Source organism: Ostrinia nubilalis, chromosome 11 (assembly GCF_963855985.1).
Source record: "Ostrinia nubilalis chromosome 11, ilOstNubi1.1, whole genome shotgun sequence".
Lineage (NCBI taxonomy): Eukaryota > Metazoa > Arthropoda > Insecta > Lepidoptera > Crambidae > Ostrinia > Ostrinia nubilalis.
In genome coordinates, this window is record NC_087098.1 from 15,469,920 (window position 1) to 15,493,054 (window position 23,135).

Below are 23,135 nucleotides of genomic sequence, written 5' to 3' on the forward strand. Positions count from 1 at the left end.
ACTTCTTTGCAATGCCGTAGGCGTTTTCCTCTTGAGGATGACGGAATCAAACAGCTTATGAAAAGCCTTGTACCGGCGTTCCGCCTGCTTTCAGAAGCTCAGCTGTGATTACATCATCACCAGGTGCCTTGTTGATTTTTAGCTGTTTGAGAACCATTCAAATCTCGTACAACAGACTAATATACGGGATATATTTGGCAAGTGTCGGGTCAATCTAGCTAGCACGTATTTTCTATAAAAATGTGTCAAAATGATCCGTCACATAGGCTATCCACAACTTATCCAGAAGTCGTGAAACAGGCAGGCCCTTACTAAGCGATTGTGAAATATGCCCTTAATGTCAAAAAACGAACAAATGGACAGTAACATTATGTAATTACGTGTAAAAAGACATTTCTGTCATTAAAACAACATTTCACGAAGAAAAAATTAAATTTAGTAAAGGTGTTATTGAGAATGTTATTGTGAAAGTTCTCGAGAATAATATTCTCGACAATACTGCAAATAGAGTGTATTGTTTAATATACACTTATATTATGTCGACTTAATTTGATACTATTTTACTTAAGAATTGTTGTTTATTTCCATTTGATAAACATGATTCTCACCATTCTCACTAACTAGATGATTATTATAAGCAGCGTGAAGTTCATTTATTAGGTAAGGCTTGCCGCGTTGTACATTATTATTGAATTAAATAAATAGATCTTAATTTTTATTAACTACAAAATATTGTAGTTGTAGCCTACTGAAACAGGCAAAATAATATAAATATTGCGGCATTGGTAATAAAGTGTCGTCACTTATTATTTTTAATAGGTATTGTGAAACTGCTAAGTTTGAGAACTTTCAATAGTTGGTTTTAATTGATCTCAAATAGGTAATGAAAATGTAAAGATTTTATTTTGTGTTGTCTTTTATGAGTATCTACTTTTTTAAAGTGGTAAATTTAAGAAATTATTATAATAAAACGTATGATTGATATCAACGAATGCTAAAAATAGTAAAAAGTTGATTTTTTTACATAAATATAGATGTTCAACACTAAAACAGGTTTTGTTATTTTTGACATAAATGCAATTTTCTTTATTTCCTGAACTACTAAGTAGCTAGTACTTAGCTTAAATGCCGTTATGGTGAAAAGTTTTGTTTTTAACTGCATTTTAGTCTTGTAATCAAAACGAATCAAACAGGCATACCAATAGTTTCGTAATTTATGTGTTAATACTAGACTTAAATGACGTTAGCTAACATTAGCTGCATTTAAGGCAAGTATATTGACGTTAAAAAATAATAGTATTACCGAGCTAAAACGTCGTTAAACTATTTAACGGCATTAAAGTTTAGTAGAATTATTAGTTAGAAACTCATTTTACAAATGTATCAAAGTTATTCAAGATCCAAAACTTAAACGCCGTTAAGGTAGCCATACCGGCGTTTTAGTTGTGTATATTTTGAGATATTATTTCAATAATACTGAGTTAAAATGTATAAATTAAAATATTTCAAAATCTATAATATGTAGCGTCGTGAGAGTTTGTGTCAATTGTAGCTCTTAAAAATACCTTTAAAATGATATATTTAAATTACAAATTACTCTTTTACTTTTGAAACAGCGAATTTTTTTTAATTCGCGATCTTTAAACTCGTTTTTCTCCGAAAGTGGTTTTTGCACTTAACGGCGTTATAGTGATCGGACGGCAGCAATGCTTTCTGGTCGAGCATATACGAGGAAGGTGGCGTGGAACTGCCTTGAAGAGACTAATACTGACTGTGTAGTCGATAAAATTCGCTTCTAAGAGAAAACCACCTATATTGATATTATGCTGCTTCTTTTGTGTCCGTTTCGTGCTGTGTGAAAGTAAACTAACTCTAATTGGTGTTATTAGAGATAATATTAGAGTATAGATAAAAAATAAGCCTAGGTGCAAAGTTTCATTAATTACCTTATTACTTTTTACTCATAAAATATTAATAAACATCTGAAGATATGATATAAATTTTGTTTAATTATATTGGCGGATTTATCAAGAACTGGAATAAGTATAGTTCCATATATTTGTTGAGAATATTAATAATTTGTGCAATGCAAATACTAAATAATAGTCCTGTTAACCCCTCGTATTAAGCTAAATATGCATGGGTTCTTTACAATTGTGGCTACACTTCTGAAGTCTAAAAAGTTGATAGATCAGTGAGTCGCTTTTGGTACAGATACTGACTGAGGCCGTTTCGGCATAAAGATATATTTTACCTATGTACCTTTCTGTTTAGTATTTAACAATTTAAATCAAAGTGACAATCACTTAAATCCATATAATAATCATTTTGGGTCTTAGATTGTTGTTTACTACCAGCAGTCTGCATACACGGGTTTAACAAAAAATACATACAATTTATTTTATTTAGTTTATTACTCATTAAGGCTTGGTATTTCTGCTAAAGTAGGTATTTCGCGCTGTCAAAATCTGCGCGCGCAATACTTCGCCGAAGACAGCGCGCCAAAGAGCTCTCGCGGCTACACAGTATAGAAATACGCAGTTTAGAAATACGCAGTTGGTTAGGTTAGGTTGACTTCCTTCCGTTCAAGCGTCACACTCACAGCACTTTTTAATACAAATCATATCCAAGTGATACAAATTAAAACAACTTTCAAAATTTTTGGGAATATATTTTAGAATCGAATAAATACGTATAGAATATAACTGCCAAAGTAAACACGGTTCAAAGAGGCGTGGCGTCACCCGACCTTCCTGAAGTTCCGCGCTGGCTAAAAGAATTTCAAGATTACGTCACCCGACCTATCGGTAGATCCTCGGGAGCTTGAGCGATAGGAAAAACATTTTATGATCAGTTACTCGTAGTAGCGATTATTTAGAGCTTGGATAATAAATTATAGTTGTTGCAATTCACAAAGCTTTGCATGTGGTTAATTACATTAATCAGTACACGCATCAATTTTGTTCAGTCTTTTTGTTTATTAATAAATAAAAATATCATACTAAAATTGCATACATATTTGTTTGTATTGGTCTGGGTGTTTTCTTTCCATAATTTATGTATAGGGAACGTGCACATCGATGGTGCTGCCAACTGGTGTCATAAATTTGAATGTTTTACCCTAGTTTAATATTTGACATTTACCATTTACATACAACACGTGTAAATAAACATAATTTTATAAGTGAAAAAATTGGTGAAAATACATTATTATATACTTAATAATAATGCATTGTTCCATTCCTGGATGTACCAACACGTCAAAAAAATACAGTAAATCAAAATACAAAGGTGTTATAGCCAATGATTCTCCTAAAGTAGCTGTGGAAATATCCCGTGATTCTAGCTGTTTACATACATTCAAAAGTTTCGGCTTTTTGGCTGGTGTTGGAAATAGCTCATACATTTTCAGTCCCTTATCATAACCCAATAATTGCCGGTAAGATGGTTTAGCCCATTATTGGGCATTACTTGTTTTTGATTTAGCACTTTCTGGAGAATTTACATAATGAACTAAGGCACATACATGTTTACATTTACCTGATAGGCCAGCCTTGCATTTACAAATTGCACTTGTAATGTTTCTGTTACAATCAAGCTGAAAGTTGAGAAAGTACATAAATAGAATTAATGAAACTTATACTTTGAAAACATAATACATTTCATAAATTCAAAGGTAATTCAGAAATAATTACAGTAATTTGCACGTCGTAAAGAATAAGAATTTTTGTTTGTGCGACAATTTTACCAGTTATCACAGTATCATTTTTGTCGTGAGTTTTCTCTTCAACATCTAACACGTGGCCGGCCTCGAAGAGCTTTTTTCCTTTTAATATATTTTGACTACGTTGTCGATCATTATTGATTGGTCATTACACCCATATTTTATAATTTTAATTATCATAAAACATAAAAATATGTAATTTTGATTTTTGTTTATATTGTTGACAACACGATGACAGGTCTGATAAGTTTCTTTTATTGTCCGCATAGTGTCTCTTCTGTCGCAGTAGTGCTGCCACCTATAGTTTGTGCACGGTCCCTATAACGTATGTACGGGGCTCTGTATCGAAAATCACTATGAGCAATAAGCATCACACACGGTTACCTGGAGTGCATTACCGCAGCAAAAAGCTTGCCATCTTAAATGAACGGTATAATATCGAGGTTTCGTCAGTACAGTTGCGAACAAAGGTGTTTGTGTAGTGTAGTTGAGTTGAGAGGTCAGATTATTGAAATAATAAAACGAACATTTTATTTTTTAAATACATTTTAAAAATAATTTACATTACAGATAACAATGAGAGGATGACATTGCAAGGTGGTGCCAGTCCAGTCTTAAATCCGTTGATATATGCTGCATCTGCCATGTTTTTGGCTAAAAGATTCTTCTATCTTGCAGTTTAGACTTTTATTACAGACCTCAGACAGTATTTTTGGAAAACTTTTACGCATGGCGGAGGAAGGGACGCTCTAGAGACTCAAGTCTAGAAGGAGTCATATGAACTCCAAGTTTTAAATCCGTTGACATCTGCTGCATCTGCCATGTTTTTGGCTATAAGATTCTTCTATCTTACGGCTTAGACCTTTAGCTACAGGCCTTAGACAGTATTTTTGTGAAAATTCTTACGCATGGTGGAGGAAGGGACGCTCTAGAGACTCAAGTCTACAAGGAGTCATATGAACTCCAGTTTTAAATCCGTTGACATCTGCTGCATCTGCCATCTTTTTGGCTAGAAGATTCTTCTATCTTACAGCTTAGACCTTTAGCTACAGACCTTAGACAGTATTTTTTATTATTTATTTGTGTCAGTGTGCTCTTCTAAAGAGTGTAAGACGATTGTATGTAGGTACTATTAAAATGTAATTTTAACTCATTGGTTTTGTCTCATATTTGAGGAATATACTATGTATCATGAGTAGAGTCTTCGTTTAAAAGTATGCGAACGATTTAAAAGACAATGCCGGAAATTGGCGTCTTTTTTTTTTCGCGCGGCCATCGACCAAACTTTGTTTTTTGATTACAAAATAGTGTAATAAACCAAACTTACTATGACATGTATACCTCTAAACTCAGTCTGAACTGAGTTACGAGCATTAGAAGTTTGATGATTTTCATACTAGATTTGCTTTTTGCGCGCAAAGTTTTGTAAGAAATTGCAACAAAATAGTGAGATTGTATGTGTAAACAAACAATATCATCCATTAAAGGCTTCAGACATCAGTATGGAGCAGAATCAGCGCAATAAAAAAATAGCGCAATATTTTGTTGCAATTTCTTACAAAACTTGCGCACAAAAAGCAAATCTAGTATGAAAATAATCAAACTTCTATTGCTCGTAACTCAATTCAGACTGAGTTTAGAGGTATACATGCCATAGTAAGTTTGGTTTATTACACTATTTTGTAATCAAAAAACAAAGTTTGGTCGATGGCCGCGCGAAAAAAAAAAGACGCCACTTTCCATACAAAATCTGGCATTGCCATTTCAATAGGTAGATAAAATTGATAATTTTTAATTATCAAAAATTTAAGCTTTCTCCAGTAACACTGATATTATTATACTGTGACTCATCAAAGTCATCATTGTCAAAAATATTGACAAATCGCGAACTGTCACGGCCAAAAAACTGACACGCGTCCGTCCTCCGTAAGCGCCACCGCGCGACTGATTGAGATTGTCCAAGCCGTCATGGACGATTTTTTCCACATTTTTTAACATAGTAACTAAATAAGACGCAATATAAAAATTTCATCCGTTAAAAGCCCTCAAGTTATTTCTGAACTTTAGTTTAGTAAAAGATTTAGAATCTCAAATCGCTTATTTTAAAAATAAAACCATAAATAGAAAACGAATAGAGGTAACTTTGGGAATTTATTCTATCGTTAAGGCCGGGTAGCAGAGAAAATGGCGAAAATGAGGTTTTCATTTTTCATTTTTGAGGTACTAAACAGTAAAATTAAAGGCTAAGATTTTTTTTGGGCATAGTTGAGGATATTTTCTAGGGCTATTAACGGATGGAAACACGATTTGATGAAGTTGACTCGATAGAATAAATTCCCAAAGTTACCTCTATTCGTTTTCTATTTATGGTTTTATTTTTAAAATAAGCTATTTGAGATTCTGAATCTTTTACTAAACTAAAGTTCAGAAATAACTTGAGGGCTTTTAACGGATGAAATTTTTATATTGCGTCTTATTTAGTTACTATGTTAAAAAATGTGGAAAAATCGCCCATGACGGCTTGGACAATCTCAATCAGTCGCGCGGTGGCGCTTACGGAGGTCGGACGCGTGTCAGTTTTATGCACGTGACAGTTCGCAATTTGTCAATATTTCTGACAATGATGACTTTGATGAGTCACAGTATAATAATATCAGTGTTACTGGAGAAAGCTAAAATTTTTGATAATTAAGAATTATGAATTTTGTCTACCAATTGAAATTTAAATCGTTGGCATCCTTTTAAACTAAGACTCTACTCATGATACATAGTACATTCCTCAAATATGAGACAAAAGCAATGAGTTAAAATTACATTTTAATAGTACCTACCTACATACAATCGACTTACACTCTTTAGAAGAGTACACTGATACAAATAAATAATAAAAAATTAGGTCAGTGGGTCAATTAAAGGGGCAGCTGCACGTCACTGAAAGACGCATCTGGGCTGAAGAACATCCTTTATCCTTGCTTACAGATGCAGATGTAAATAGAGTTATAACTGGACATATTTTACATGAAATGTTTAACAGAAATCAGTTTTTGCGTGAAAGAGTAACAAACATCCAGACATCATGACATCCAGACATCCAAACTTTCGCCTTTATAATATTAGTAGGATATTTCACAATCCAAACTAATATTTACTATTTAGCATTTACTTACAGTAAATATTAGTTAGGATTGTGAAATATTTAAAATAAAAAAAAGAATAAAACAAAATAGGGTTTCAAATTACCTATCTATATCTAATATTATAAAGAGGTAAAGTTTGTGTGTTTGTATATTTTTTAAATTGTAAGGGGTAATCTCGGGATCTACTGAATCGATTTTAAAAAATCTTTCACCAATAGATAGCCACATTATATCTGAGTGTAATAGGTTAGTATATAAAAACCGAAAAATTCCACGCGGGCGAAGCGGCGGGCGGAAAGCTAGTTTATTTATAATTATGTAAGAGCATAATTTATTAAAGTCGAAGTCAAACATTCTTTATTTGTGTGGACCTATATTAACGAGAGATTACAAAGCGTCAAATATTTCAAGAAAAAAATTAAAAACTATTATAAAGCTAAATTTTGCTCTCATGGAGCCTTTACCTAATCTGACAAATTAAGACTTAGAGATGAAACTAATAATAAAACGATTTAACTGTCCTGCAATGAAAAGCTTGATCGGGTACAACACCTCAAGTTATATTTTCAGAACTTGATTTCATTCAAAGACTCCGAATATCAAATCGCTTAGGTACCTATCTAAAGTCAAACGATTCTGAAATGTCAAGTGGCATAAAGTTGGGACTAATGAATAACCCATTAAGATAGTAGCGCCCTCCTGTCAATGACATACCTGGAACGATAGAGTATTGGACAACTAATAAAAATGCTTTGTCCTAAATGACTGACGGATATCGTAGAGACCTGAAACTTGGAAGGTGTGTTCTTGTATGACGTAGGCATCTCATAAGAAAAGATTTTCCGAAATGGGGTCATAAAATGAAGGGGGTGAAAAAAGGGGGCAAAGTTTGTATGGGACAAAGTGATTCCTTGGTTCGATCTACTTCAAATTTAGCTTAATATAATTCATTAATAATTCATGAAAGACGTGTGGCACGGGTAGAAAGTAATTTTGGCAGTCATTTTCTTCGAAGTTGATAACAATACTACTTAGTGCCTTTGATTTAATTACTTTTTATTTTTACAAGTGTTTGAAAACTCCATGTCAGATTGTGTTCAATGTCAAGTGAAATCTCAAATTGAAATGTCTCAATCTCAATGAGGAGACTCTGTATTTATTCCTAGAATTCCCCTAACACCGTCAAATTACCCTTTCGAATTCAAAACAGTGCAGTTTCCCATCAGTCTGCTTCGTAATGACTATAAACAAAGCTCAAAGTCAAACTCTAGGGACCTCTGCTTAAACTCCCATGAGTGCACAGAGGTACGCAGGTAATCGCGTGTGATGCTCATAGTGTAGGAGATTGGGATAGGAACGGGATGGGATACCTTCGATTGAGCAGACTCCACAGGACGGTCCAAGCTTGGTTCTTCTTTCACTTTCACAAACACTTGAATTTTATTGAGATGAGTTTAGCGCGCGATTTGGGTTTATTTGAATTGGTTTATTTTGGATACTTATTTAGTAATAAACGCCCAGATAGGTAGGCGAAGCGGCGCGTTGCGATGCGAGAGCGAGACTGAAGGTGGGAGGGAGAGGATAGGAAAAAGGACTGTCAGAATGAGTGATAGAATAGTGTGACATGAGTTCGAAATGTATGAGGTTTTAATGCTGGCGCGTACAACTCCCCCGGCCTAGAGGTCTTCCTCTAGATTGAGTAGCGTTTGTAAAAAAAAATAAAGTTAAAAACGCAAAAAAGCATGCGTTAGAGAGAACTAAACGAGTTAAATTTGAGTTAAATGAGCGTTAAAGTTGAGTTAAATTGAAGTTAAAGAAAAATTAAAGTTAAAAGCATTATTTGAGTTACTGTAAAGGAAGAGGACAAACTCTAACTACAGGCCGAACATAAGTACCGGTTGCAGTGCGAATCTTTAAGGTGCGAATGATTTTGTCCTTTCCGGGATATACTTCCACAACCACACCCAATGGCCAACAAAGAGGATGCGCATTGTCATCTTTTATAACAACAACAGAGCCCACATCTATCGGTTTGGTCACCGTATTCCACTTTTCACGGCGTTGTAGAGAAGTTAAATACTCCTGACTCCAGCGACGCCAAAAGCTTTGCACTAATTTATTGACTAACTGATAACGCGTTAACCGATTGTCAGAAATATCAGAGACATCCTCTACTGGTAAGAATTTCAGTGGAGTTATATTGAGAAAGTGATTGGGAGTGAGAGCGGATATATCAGATGGGTCAGAGCTAAGAACACACAATGGTCTACTATTCAATAAGCCTTCTATTTGTACAAGTACAGTGTTGAACTCTTCGTATGTTAACACTTGAAGACCAATAACTTTATAAAGATGCGTTTTTACATAACGAACATTTATCTCTGTGATGCCGTTAAAGTGCGGACCATATGGTGGACTATGAAGAAACTTAATGCGTTGTTCAGCCAAATGTGAACTTAAATAATTTTTGTGAGAGTCAGATTCTAAAAGAGCGTAAATTTCGTCAAGCTTGCGTTTAGCGCCAATGAAGTTAGTACCTCCGTCGCTATATATCATGGAAACGGGGCCTCTTCTACAAATGAATCGACGAAAAGCGGCGAGAAATAGATCAGAGCTTAAGTCTGAAACTAACTCTATGTGTAGAGCCTTAGTTGTAAGACAGCAAAATAAACAAATATAGGCCTTCTGGCTTTTAACACCTCTGCGGCGAATGTGAGTAATAAAGAAGGGACCTGCATAATCGACCGATGTATAAACAAAGGCTTTAGCTTCTGAAACGCGAAATGATGGCAAGTCGCCCATAAGAGGGTTTGTAGATTTAGGGTTTAAACGAAAACAGATATTGCATTGATGCACTCTTTGACGTACTAAGTTACGTGCGGAAAGTATCCAAAATTTCTGTCTAAGCAGACTGAGTAGAAGTGAAGGACCAGTATGTAAATTACATACATGAAAGTAATCAACTAAAAAGTTGAGTGAAGCGATGTTTAGGCGATAGAATGATTGGATGCTTTTGTCCATAGTTGAGTTGAGAGTGAGTGAGTCGACCTCCGACACGAAGTATATTATCAGAGTCAATGAAAGGGTTAAGTTTGAGAAGCGATTTGTTAAAGGGTTTATTATTTTTAATTGCGTGCATATCTTGAGTAAAAAATAGTGCCTGTATATGGCGTACTAAATAGAGTTCAGCGAGTTCTAAATCAGAGGATGTAACCACTCCGTTTGAACGTAGTATTTTAGCGAAGCGTAACACGTACACAGTAGCGCGTAATAATTTTGGGTACGTGGAAATGCGATCAATTAATCGATCGAAAGGGTGAGAGTTCGATTGAGAGTTTGTCTCTGAAACAAGAGCGATACTTTTCTCTTCCAGTCGAACACTGTTAGATGAAATGGCTCGATAGGCCATTGCGAGATTGGCTGAGCTGTCCATTGAGGAGAGTGAAACCAATTTAATTGATTTAATAATGCTTTAGGAGTTACAGGTCGCGATATTACATCTGCAGGATTTTCATTTCCATTAACATGATGCCAAATTTTTGCGTTGAGTTTCGAATTAATTTCAGTAATTCTATTCGCAACAAATGTGAAATTTGTACGCGGGAGAATGTATCCACGTGAGAGTGACAGTCGAGTCTGAAAATGCGTAAATTGAGTTAACAGGATAACGATTCTCTATACTATCGCGAACCGATAATAAAAGATTTGTCAAGAGCAGCGCTGCGCACAGTTCAAGCCGCGCAAGAGATATTTTCTTTAAAGGCGCGACGCGCGATTTGGATGCGATAAGAAAGACTTCACCGGGTGAATCTGCATCAGAGCTCACGCGCACATAAACTACAGCTCCGTAGCATACTTCGCTGGCGTCCGCGAAGCCCATGATAGTGACGTGACAACCCGCGGTGATCCCTATATGACGAGATATTTTTAATTGCGATAAATAGTTAATCTCACTATCAAACCGATTCCATTTATTTTTTATTGAGTCTGGAACTGGCTGATCCCATTCAAGTTCGCGCTGCCAGCATTCTTGAATTAAAAGTTTGAGAAACGCTGTCACAGGGCCTAGCAAACCCAAAGGGTCGAATAATCTAGCGGTTGCGGAAAGAATCGTGCGTTTTGTGCATTGGTCAGAGTTAGTAGAGTTAATTTTGTAAAGAAAAACGTCATCATTAGGTTGCCACTGCATGCCTATGATTTTTGTCGTAATTTCTGAGTCAGTGTCAAAATCGACGAGCTGTGGATTTTTATGCGAATCGGGAATCTTATTTATAAGCTCAGGGTTGTTCGAGATCCACTTAACCATTTTAAACCCCCCGGCCATGAACATCTTAACCATTTGATGGTAAGATTGTTCAGCTTTTTCTAACCCGTCCATCGATGAGACATAATCGTCCATATACATACAGGATTGAGCTTCAGACGCGGCGATAGGATAATTCGCGCGCTCGTCCTCAGCGAGTTGGCGAACGACACGCATAGCGAGGTAAGGCGAGCTAGAAACGCCAAAAGAAACCCTATTGTATTGATAAGTATCAATCGGTGATTCAGGATCAAATCGAAATAATATGCGTTGAAACGGGTGGTGATTTTGATCAAGCTTTACACAGAAATACATCTTTTCAATATCAGCAGATAAAGCGACTGAGAAAATGCGTAAGTTAATTAAAAGATCAAAAATATTACTTTGTAAGTTTGGGCCAGTGTAAAGAACATCATTTAACGACTTTCCAGAGGTTGTTTTACAACTTGCATCTAAAACGACTCGAGTTTTTGAAGTGAGTTTATCTGGTCGGTATACTGCATGATGAGGTATATAATAATTTGGAGTATTTTCCTCTGAATTCGATGCGTTTTCGACTTTTGACAGAAAACCGCTATCGATACAGTCTTGAATATTTTCATTATAGTTAGTGCGTAAGCCTGGAGTTGAGTCTAACTTTTTCTCTAAGTTATAGAAGCGACGCCTAGCAGTAAAGTAAGAATCGCCGAGTTCTGATGGGTCGAGTTTAAATGGCAAAGAAACTGTATAAGTCCCAGAGTCGTCGCGAGAATGAGTTGATTGGAAAATGTTTTCACATATTTCCTCGTCAGGGCTGATGTGTCTCTTAGTAGGTACACTTTCAAGCTCCCAAAAGCGTTGCGTGAGTGATTCTAATGAGTGCGAGTCTACATTGCAAAAGAATGCTTTATTATCATTGCGTGAATGAGCTGAGTAGCACTGAGCGCGTCCCATAGCGAGATATCCGAGCGTGGTTTCGATGGCGATGACAGAGGATTGCGGTGAAGTTATTTTATTACTACCTAAAAGAAGCGGGAATATCTCATTGCCTAACAAACAATCGATTTCAGCAGGGATATCGAAGCTGTCATCAGCCATAGGAAGACCTTGTAAATGTGATAACTGGGTTATGTCAACCTTTACATTAGGTAAATAATCGGTTATTGTATCAATGACGCGTGCGTTAATAGTGTATTTACACCTGGGATCAAAGCGTGAGGCAATTGTGAAAGATACATATCCTAGCGACACACTTTCAGACTGACCTATGCCCTTAATAGTGGTAGGTAGCGGATTGACTTTTAAGTTCAGTCGCGCACAACATTTATTTGTGATAAAGTTGCTCATCGAACCTGTGTCTAGAAACACGCGTAATTTTTGACACGTCTTATTATTGTCATAAGTATACACTGACGCGGTGGGTAATAAGACCGTGGTACTAGATTCATCAGCGATCGACGGCGTGACTGCAGAGAGAGATACATTGTTGGTTGGCATCGATTGCAACGGCGGCGTGACCGGACCGGGCGCGGACATGGACGCGTCGGTCGGCGAAAGCGTCGCGCTGCAAGTCAGCTGTTGTGACGTCATAGGTCTATTCACGTTAAAGTTATCTATATGAATAAGAGTGTGATGTTTACGTTGGCAAACTGAGCAACGATTTTGAGATTTGCAATATTTAACATTATGAAAGCCCAAACAATTGAGGCAAAAGTTACATTTTTTCACTAAAGAGTAGCGAGTTGGCGCATTTTTCGAGCGAAAATAACTGCATTTGAACAGGGCATGTTCAGGTTCCGTCTTACAAAGTTGACAATTCTTGCGTACAGTGGATGGAGTGTATGAGCCTTGCGAATTCGGTTGAGATTGGAAGTAATGTTGATTGGGTTTTACTCCAGAAGCTGTATTAGAAACAAACGACTGTGTCGGTTTCGAGTTTTTAGACTGCGATGCGAAATTCGTTTTATTATTAACGTACGGCTTATTCTGCGTAAAACATAAGCGTAAAGCATGGATTTTATTTTGTACTTTTATAAAAGTCTTGAGATCATTAAACGTAGGCATTTTTACGTGCTTAATGGATTGTTCAAATAAATTTAGAGTGTCTTTGTCTAATTTACTGAGAGCAATATGAGTCAAAATGAAATCGGAAAGGTCATCAATCTGTAAACGTCGTAAGGCAGCTTCAGCTGAGCAATACTGTTCCAAAAATTCATCTAAAGATTGCGATTTGAAGTTTATTAACTGTTCCAAATACATAGAGGCTTGTACTCTTATGTCTTGGTATTTTTCTAATAGGTTGTTCCAAATTATGTAATAGTTCTCACCAGTAGGTGGAATACCCGAGCAAATTGTAAGTGCTTTTCCGGAAAGTTTTCCTATAAGGTATTGAGCCTTTTCACCTGGAGACAAACCAGTGTTCTCATGAATAAGCGTTTTAAAATTTTGGTAGAAAACGGGCCACTTGGAAGGGGCTCCGTCGAAAGAGACTAGTTCTAAAGGCGGTAATTTTTTTACGAAATCCTGTTTGCGACGCTCTGTGTTGGCCTTTAGTTGTGCGATGGAGCTTTGCACCGAAAGGATGTTACAGTACAAATCGTCAAACGAGTCGAGTGCGGCAAATGTAGGTTTGAGTTCCTCATCATTTTTCATATAACACAAATTAAGTTCGTCAATAGTATCAAGAAAATCCGATCTTGTTTTTTCAATCGAATGCATGCGAGACATGAAAATTTGTTCAATCTGAGGGTCGGAGACCTTTAGGCTGAGGTCGTATAGTTCCTGAACCCTCTGAAAAAGCGCTTCTTTTTTAGCTTCAAGCAAATTAATTTTGCGTTTTACTCCCTCCATTGTATTGTAGGTGAGCAAACACACGCACGAGAGCTAGCGTTAAAAAATGAGTTGAGTTGAGCGTATTTATTTATAATCCAGTAGGAAAATAAAATGCGTAGCGTATGTAAGCGAATTTGAAATTGAATTGAAATAAAATTTTAAAAGATTGAATTTAAAAAATATACGTGTTTACAAACAACGAGTTGACGTTTGAGTGAATAGTAATTTCTAGAATGTGTCAAATGTCAAACGAATCGAACTTTCCAGAAAGAATGTGTCAAACGAGCGAATTTTCTAGAATTTTCTAGAGGGTTGTCAAAATGACGGATGCGTGAAAATGTGTAGTTGTGATTTTATGTAAGTGTAAAGGATAGGAAATGAACCATGCGGCTCGGTAGGACCAGAAAGGAGTTGTAGGAGATTGGGATAGGAACGGGATGGGATACCTTCGATTGAGCAGACTCCACAGGACGGTCCAAGCTTGGTTCTTCTTTCACTTTCACAAACACTTGAATTTTATTGAGATGAGTTTAGCGCGCGATTTGGGTTTATTTGAATTGGTTTATTTTGGATACTTATTTAGTAATAAACGCCCAGATAGGTAGGCGAAGCGGCGCGTTGCGATGCGAGAGCGAGACTGAAGGTGGGAGGGAGAGGATAGGAAAAAGGACTGTCAGAATGAGTGATAGAATAGTGTGACATGAGTTCGAAATGTATGAGGTTTTAATGCTGGCGCGTACACATAGTAATTTTCGATACAGAACCCCGTACATACGTCATACATATTATAGAAAGAAAACACCCAGACCAATACAAACAAATATGTTTCTGCAATTTTAGTATGATATTTTTATTTATTAATAAACAAAGAGACTGAACAAAATTGATGCGTGTACTGATTAATGTTATTAACCACATGAAAAGCTTCGTGAATTGCAACAACTATAATTTATTATCCAAGCTCTAAATAATCGCTACTAAGAGTAACTTATCATAAAATGTTTTTCCAATCGCTCAAGCTCCCAAGGGCCTACCGATAGGTCGAGTGACGTAATCTTGAAATTCTTTAAGCCGGCGCAGCACTTCCAGCAGGTCGGGCGCCGCCACGGCCACTTTGAACCGTGTTTACTTCTGCAGTTATATTTTATATTTATTCGATTCTAGAATATATTCCCAAAAAGTCTGAAAGGTGTTTTAATTTGTATCACTTGGATATGATTTGTATTAGAAAGTGTTGTGAGTGTGACGCTTGAAGGGAAGGAAGTCAACCTAACCTAACCAACTGCGTATTTCTATACTGTGTAGCTGGAAATTGTGGCGGGAGCTCTTTGGCGCGCTGTCTTCGGCGAAGAATTGCGCGCGCAGATTTTGACAGCGCGAAATACCTACTTTAGAAGAAATACCAAGCCTTAAGCAATAGATTATTTTATTTTTAGGCAGTCGCCCGGCAAGCGAAAGGCCTTGGGTTCAATTCCCGCCTTAGGCGGTTAAATTTTTCTTTAGTTATTTTGAAATCTTTATAAATGAATTAGGAAGGAAGAAGACGTAGCGTGGGCAGGTCTCCCACTAGGTGGACCGACGATCTGGTGAAGGTCGCGGGAGGTGCCTGGATGCGAGCGGCGCAGGACCGGTCTTTGTGGAAGTCCTTGGGGGAGGCCTTTGTCCAGCAGTGGACGTCTTTCGTCTGAAACTAACGAACGAAAGAACTATTAAATGAACTGCATCCCTGCGTCGTCGTAGATAGACTTCCAAAACGCCATACACTGAGCATCTAACTTCTGCCCAATTGTCAAGGACTCGGATATATCAGCGTAGGACTCTTTGTCATCATACTCCGGCCAAGATATTCCTAAGGAAGAATCTGGTGTAGGTTTCCTGAAAAAAAATTGGCAGATTCAGAAAACATTCAGAAGAAATAGTACACAAATTGTCTTATGACGTCAAATGCGAATACTATTTTTCATAATGTATCGTTTTATCAATCAAAGAAAACTTACCCATATTTGGCAAAGTTGGTAAACAAGGTGCATGCCAATCTCACCATTTTTTCTTCCTTACTATTCTTTTCCACCTTTATATTAGGCCCTTTTGCATGAAACAAATACATCAAGTCATCTGCATGCGACGTTTGTTCAATTTCATACTTCTTTCCCCAAACGCCTAAAATATTAAGTTCGGAGAAAGACGAAAATCTATAAAAATACTTTTTCGATTTCGCAACTTCTTTGAATAGAGTTAAATATCTATAGATGTCAACATTAAAGGCAATTTTACTTTTATAGATAAGGAACTCCTTCATAATCTCGGTGGTTAAATATTTATTTCCAAAGTAGTATTCCCGGATCCTGTCTGAAAGTTCTAGGATTTTCCGAGGCGGACATTCATTCAATATTTCCCTCGGCACTAGTAATTCCGGATATCTGTTGTATTGTTCTAGAAGTCCTCGCTCAAGAAATGGTATAGCTATCAAAGCCTCCAGACTCGTGTAACCAATTAAAATGTCAACGTCGTTGATTTTGCCGCTTTTCAATATATCAAATGGCTCTTGTGTGATAAAATGGTCTTGACCAAAGTATTTTTCCACGACAGGCGTGAAGAAATACATCTTAAGCCTGTTGCTTGTAATTTCCTCTGAAGCCATTAACCCAGATACTCCTGAAACTTTTTATCCTTGTCAATTTTTATAAATTTTTAGTATGTTTCTAAATAGAGGTCAAGTATCCACAGAAAAATTTTAGAAAAATTCTTGGTCAACTGGAAAAGCCGGAAAATGGGTGGTGTTTTAACACCTGGTCGGAGAATGGACTACTACCTACTACGTGAAAAAATTATACTATGATTTTGTTAGGTTTAAGAGTTAAAAACGAGTTGTAAGTTATACACATTTATTTTAAAAATACCAAAATCTTATTCAGAGGAGGTAGGAGGATGGTGGAGACATAAATCATAACCCAGGATACTTTAGTACGTGGCGCATTTTTTACACCAAATTGATTTTTTCTTGCAAATTTTACATGTCAGTTGCATGTAGTACTCGTAAGTACAGTAGTACGAGTATGTACTCGTCTACCCTCTGGACACGTGGTCCGACTGCTTTGTCCGACTAATCGGACCACGTGAACTTTTTTTTTCCTGTTGGTTCGATTATGGAGTCTGACTATCAAGACTTTCTGTTCTTAAGGTTACATGGTCCGACATTTAACCGCCCAACCTATTTGAAAGAAAGATACATTTTTTATTTCATTAACTCAACACTTTTTAATTGCATTTTCTTAATTAAAAAACTATAATAGACCTAGACCTAGAAAGTTCAACTCAGTTAAACTTTGATTTGAATTAAAAGGAATTAATTCAAATCAAAGTTTAACTGAGTTGAACTTTCAGGAAAAAAAATCATAATTTTTCTAGAAATTTGAAATAAACGGAATATATTTTCCTAAAAATTCAACTATAATAAATCTATTGAATATTTTTGATTGATTTTTTTATGCTAGTTTTCTAAAAAAATTTTTTTTAGTCCGTCAATTTTAATATAAAAAATTTAGGACACGTACCTATATTTTTAATTGTCAATCAAACAAATAATTACAAAGTTATAGTGCGTTGAAGTTCCGCGCGACGTCACTAAGTGCAGCACTTTTACGCACTCACTGACATCACGGGCCTTTTCTTTAGAACTTTGGCACGCTTTATCTCTTTACATTTTCATTAGTTTTAAAAAGTGAAAAATAGGTGTCGAGTATTTTTTGATAAGCTAACTGACGGACTAATTAAAACTCATGCTTTTTACCCAGGAAACATTCCTATTGAAAATGTGGAAAACAAATGAATACCTACATAACCTATCTATAATAATATAAATATTTAGGAAATGTTTATAAAAAAAATCCGTTTATTTCAACTTCCTTGAAAGATTGCTTAAGAAAGTTGACTTTACGGTTTTTTTTCCTGAAAGTTCAATTCAGTTGAACTTTGAATTGAACTAAAAGGAGGTCGTTTTACATTGAATGAAACAATCTTAAATTAAAATTATTTATGCCTTTACATATTTGTATTAATTTATTAAAATCAATATTAATTTATTATTATAAATTTATTTAATAGTGAACCTTTCCATGCCAAGCGTTCACGAGGAAGCTCTTGTTATTATTATAACCAAAGAGCATCGCATTGGTAGTTAATATGAAATTGTCACAAGAAATAGTTTCCATGGATCGATTTTGTTGCATACCACCCTTAATTTATTTCAAGTCCGATTAGTCGGACGAAGTGGAATTGCGATTCCTTGTAGTCCGATTAATCGAACCAACAGGAAAAAAAAGTTCACGTGGTCCGATTAGTCGGACAAAGCAGTCGGACCACGTGTCCAGAGGGCTCGTCTACGGGTCTACCGGGTCTACGGAGCTTACATCCCTATGTATGTACATAGGGATGTAAGCTCCGTAGACCCTGGTTGTGGCGCCATTCTTCATAAATATTGTTTGGCACAAACTTTAACAGAAGGTACTTGCACTATATTGCATTGTTGTAATAATTATGATTGCGGTAGGTACTTTCATGGCAGAAGAACTAGCTGCATTGGAGGCATCATTAGATTCATTTCGTCTTACTTTTAAAAAATCAGAAAGAGGGATGTTATCCTCTTTGTCTGAAGAAGACTTGTCGCACTGTACTTCTGCCTCGGCTCTAAGTTGAGAACCTGGTAATTCACGAAAAATAGCAATAGAAAACTTACACGCTATAAGTAACTATAGTTAGATAAACGGAAGCAGGCTAACCTGGAAGATTTTGTAAGGTAACGTGGTCTTCTTTACCAGAATCTTCATCTGTTGCTTCTGCATTAGCATTTTCTGGTGGTAAAATTGCTATGTAATTCGGTATCTGATCATTGTCGTCAATGTTTTCTAATGTTTCCACTATTTCGTGAAGTCTCAGCGGTCTTTTATATCGTGGCCTAAACTTTTAATGAATATACAAGTTAGACGTCGATTATGCGACCAGGTGTTAAAACACCGATCGTAATTTTGTCATAAAAAGTCTCAAAAATGTAAAGCTTTTCTAAAACATAAGTTTATAGTTTTGTAGCTAACAGTAGTACCTAAAATAATAACTAGTATAATCTGAGGTATTACTAGCAAGTTTATGAAATATCTTAGCTTTTATATGACGTTTTTGCACAAAACTAAATAACAGAATTCAAAATAGTAAAATACTAACAAAATAAAGCAAATATGCGATATCGAACATACTCAATTACAGCTTGATTCGTAATGAAGAGAAAATACAAGGAACAGTAAATAAATTCTCGATATTTTTATAATTTATCTGAGGATATTCCGAACTACTTTTTAGCGGTGTTATAACACCTGGTAGGAGTAAGTGGGTTAAGCAAGGACTGAGGCTAATTAACTTTTCAACTGGTAGCGATTGAAGATATTCCAGGAGTTCATTTGGATCATGAGTTTCTAAGCCTAATTGTTTACCAAGTACGAAGGCTCTTTTCCGGGCCTCAAATGCCAGGCTCCAGTCACAAAACGGCACCCCACTCATCAGTGTAGCTCTCTTAAAGAGACCTTTCGACATAGGAGAAAGAATATGTAATCCACACGACGAACCCCCCGCGCTCTCTCCGAATATGGTCACATTATTCGGATCTCCGCCGAATTTGGCAATATTTTCTTGAACCCACTTTAAAGCAAGGACTTGATCCTTCATGCCGGCATTCCCAGGGACCTCTTCAGTGTCCAAGCATAAGAATCCTAGAGCATCCAGTCTGTAGTTGATTGTAACCAAGACAACATTGTGGGCCATTAGAAAGTCTGGACCATAGTAGTCGTCATCTCCTGAGCCACTTTTAAAGCCTCCTCCATGAATGAATACCATGACAGTCAATGGAATTTCAGGGTTAAGGTTTGGCGAGTAAACGTTTAGGTATAAGCAGTCTTCACTGCCTAAGATCAATTCATCAGTAACTATGTCTACTTGTGGACAATTAGGCCCGAATTTGGTGGCTTTTCTAATACCATCCCATTTCAGAAGAGGTTGAGGTGCCTAAAACAGAAATTCAAGACATACGAGTACAAATAATGCGCATAATATTACTATGTTAAGTAATAATCTATCCCCAAAAATTTTAAAAATATATCAAACACTAGCCCGATTATATTAAAGTGATAAGCGTGATAAGATAATAATTATGTAAGTACGAGTAACGTGCACAGAAAAAAATATCGGTGCTACTGACACAATGACTAATAACAGCTGTAATTAATTGATATTGAAAATTTAGGTTTAAAGTTTCTCTCAGGACTGAGGAACCAAATATTTAATTATCGAAATAATTTTCCACACGAGGCCTGGTTTCCACCAAAGCGGAGAAAAGAGATGTCATGTATCAAATTTCTGAACCGAAGACTCGGGGCGAAGAGATGTTGTGGAAATAACGTTTGATTGTTTTTCATACACATTTTTGCTACTCTTATCTTTGTGGAAACCCTATTCAATTAACTGGTATATGTAAAGAAGCAAATAGGATATTATGTAAACTGATATTGACAGATCTTTTTGCAACTGCGCATACTATTTTTTATTGGTGTATTTTCATCGTACACACCTTGAACCTCAGTTTCCCCAAAGGTGGCACAGCATACGGTATTCCCTTGAAGCTGAAGAACTTCCCTTCTCCAGTACAAGTCTTCAGCTCCTCCCCCTCCAGCCAGCCCTGTTTTACTTCCACTTTCACCATCGCGACCAGAACCGGACCACACGCCCGAGTATGCAGACTGCTGGTAAACAAGTGGGTTACAAGTGATATAATTAATGATAAGGATATAATTAAGTGATTATCACTTTGATTTAAATGGTTAAATACTGAACAGATAGATACATAGGCGAAAATATATCCTAAAGTACGTTTTCCACCAAGGCGGAGCAGTGCGGAGCGGAGAAGAGCAGTTTTTTGAATAACCTATTAGTGGAAATGGATTGAGCAGAGAGGAGCGGAGCGGTGCGGAGACGAGAGGAGATGTGTAAGCTATGGGTAGCTGTCAGCTGTCAGTCTAATTCTATCTATGAAACACTGCACAGCGGTGCGCACATCTCCGTACTGCTCCGCTCTTCTCCGTACCGTCAAATTCTATGGATAAACAAGAATGCGCCCGACACTTCCGCTCTTCTACGCTCGATCCATTTCCACCTATGTACCTGTCCTCGCTTTAAAATGGGTTCAAGACAATATTGCCAAATTCGGCGGAGATCCGGGGACAGAGCGCGGGGGGTTCGTCGTGTGGATTACATGTTCTTTCTCCTATGTCGACAGGCCTCTTTAAGAGAGCTATACCGATGAGTGGGGTGCCATTTTGTGACTGGAGCCAGGCGTTTGAGGCCCGGAAAAGGGCGTTTCTACTTGGTAAACAATTAGGCTTAGACACTCATGATCCAAATGAACTCCTGGAATATCTCCAATCGCTACCAGTTGAAAAGTTAATTAGCCTCAGTCCTTGCTTAATGGCTTCAGAGGAAATTACAAGCAACAGGCTTAAGATGTATTTCTTCACGCCTGTCGTGGAAAAAGACTTTGGTCAAGACCATTTAATGACAGAAGAGCCGTTTGATATATTGAAAAGCGGCAAAATCAACGACGTTGACATTTTAATTGGTTACACGAGTCTGGAGGCTTTGATAGCTATACCATTTTTTGAGCAAGGACTTCTACAACAATACAACAGATATCCAGAATTACTAGTGCCGATCGAAATATTGAATAAATGTCCTCCTCGGAAAATCCTAGAACTTTCAGACAGGATCCGAGAATACTACTTTGGAAATAAATATCTAACCATCGAGATTATGAAGGAGTTCCTTGTCTATGCTAGTGAAATTACCTTTAATGTTGACATCTATAGATATTTAACTTTACTCAAAGATGTTGCGAAATCGAAGAAGTATTTTTATAGAATTTCCTCCTTCTCCGAGCTTAATATTACAGGCGTTATGGGAAAAAAGTATGGGATTGAACAAACGTCGCATGATGATGATTTGATGTATTTGTTTCACGCAAAAGAGCCTAATTTAAAGGTGGAGAAGAATAGTAAGGAAGGAAAAATGGTGAGATTGGCATGCACCTTGTTTACTAACTTTGCCAAATATGGGTAAGTTATCATCATCATAAAGTGATATTTAAAAAAAACTCCTAAACATAAAGTTATCCAGGTGCTTCTCGCTAGCTTCACCAGATCGTGCGCGATATTTAAAAAGTAAAAAGTATTTATTACTAAAAGATGTCACATTGTACATATAATTCTGGCGGTCTCTGCACTAAGCAGGAAAGCTTGTATTTATTTTGAATGTTTCCTAAAACTGGAAATTTTATTTCAGGAACCCTACACCAGATTCTTCCTTAGGGATATCTTGGCCGGAGTATGACGACAAAGAGTACTACGCCGATATATCCGAGACCTTGAAAATTGGACAGAAGTTGGATGCTGAGTGTATGGTGTTTTGGAAGTCTATCTACGACGACGCAGGGCTACAATTCGTTTAATAAGTCATGTGAAGATTTCTAAATGTTGTTAAATTAATGATCAAAGACTATGTAAATAAAATAAATTTAAGGTATATCTTATTACAACAATAGTTTTTCTAATTCATTTTTCTTCTTATCGTGTCGACAACAAACCTACTTACTCAGTGTCAGCCCAAAACTCCGCTACAAGAGTGGCGTTGTCAGCAGCATTAATTAAATCCTCTTGAGTGCAGTTGCTCGAGCACTCAGGGCACGACATCATGCGCTTCATTGACTGGGGAACAAAACAGCACCAGCACTCCATGTTTGAGCCATCCAAGAATCCCCACCTGACCAGATTGTCCTTACTACGGCCAACCTGTCCGAAGTCTATTTAAAGACTTCCAGGTAAGCCAGGGGAGCTCATGTCCTTTTAATTAATTCAGTTCATTTAAAACATAAAAATTAAGCAGATCAATCAATAAAACTCAATTAAGATACAATAAGTTTAAACTGTAAAATTTCTTAGCAAAAGTTATCAAAAGTAAAACTTTGCTATGAAATGTTTCTTGGGCTGTTCTTGCGCATTCCCATAACCGTTATTTCTTATTATTTTTATGGTACAGTAATTTTAATGAATCTCCATTATTTTATCTA

General features: G+C 36.6%; 1 protein-coding gene, 1 long non-coding RNA gene and 1 pseudogene across 2 annotated transcripts in view; 1 reads left to right on the forward strand and 2 right to left on the reverse strand.

The window, feature by feature from the left end:
• LOC135076371 (uncharacterized) overlaps positions 1-23,135 on the reverse strand; it is a 183,906-nt gene that overhangs the window by 68,259 nt on the left and 92,512 nt on the right. The window lies entirely within an intron of this gene.
• LOC135076363 (juvenile hormone esterase-like) lies at positions 15,412-20,781 on the reverse strand. Its single transcript, XM_063970861.1, has 4 exons — positions 20,589-20,781; positions 19,342-20,026; positions 15,973-16,606; positions 15,412-15,850 (listed from the first exon to the last, which is right to left on the reverse strand). The coding sequence occupies exons 1-4, from the start codon at positions 20,718-20,720 to the stop codon at positions 15,685-15,687; spliced, it is 1,617 nt and encodes a 538-aa protein (XP_063826931.1). The 5' UTR covers positions 20,721-20,781; the 3' UTR covers positions 15,412-15,684.
• LOC135075945 (carboxylic ester hydrolase-like) lies at positions 21,127-22,517 on the forward strand (annotated as a pseudogene).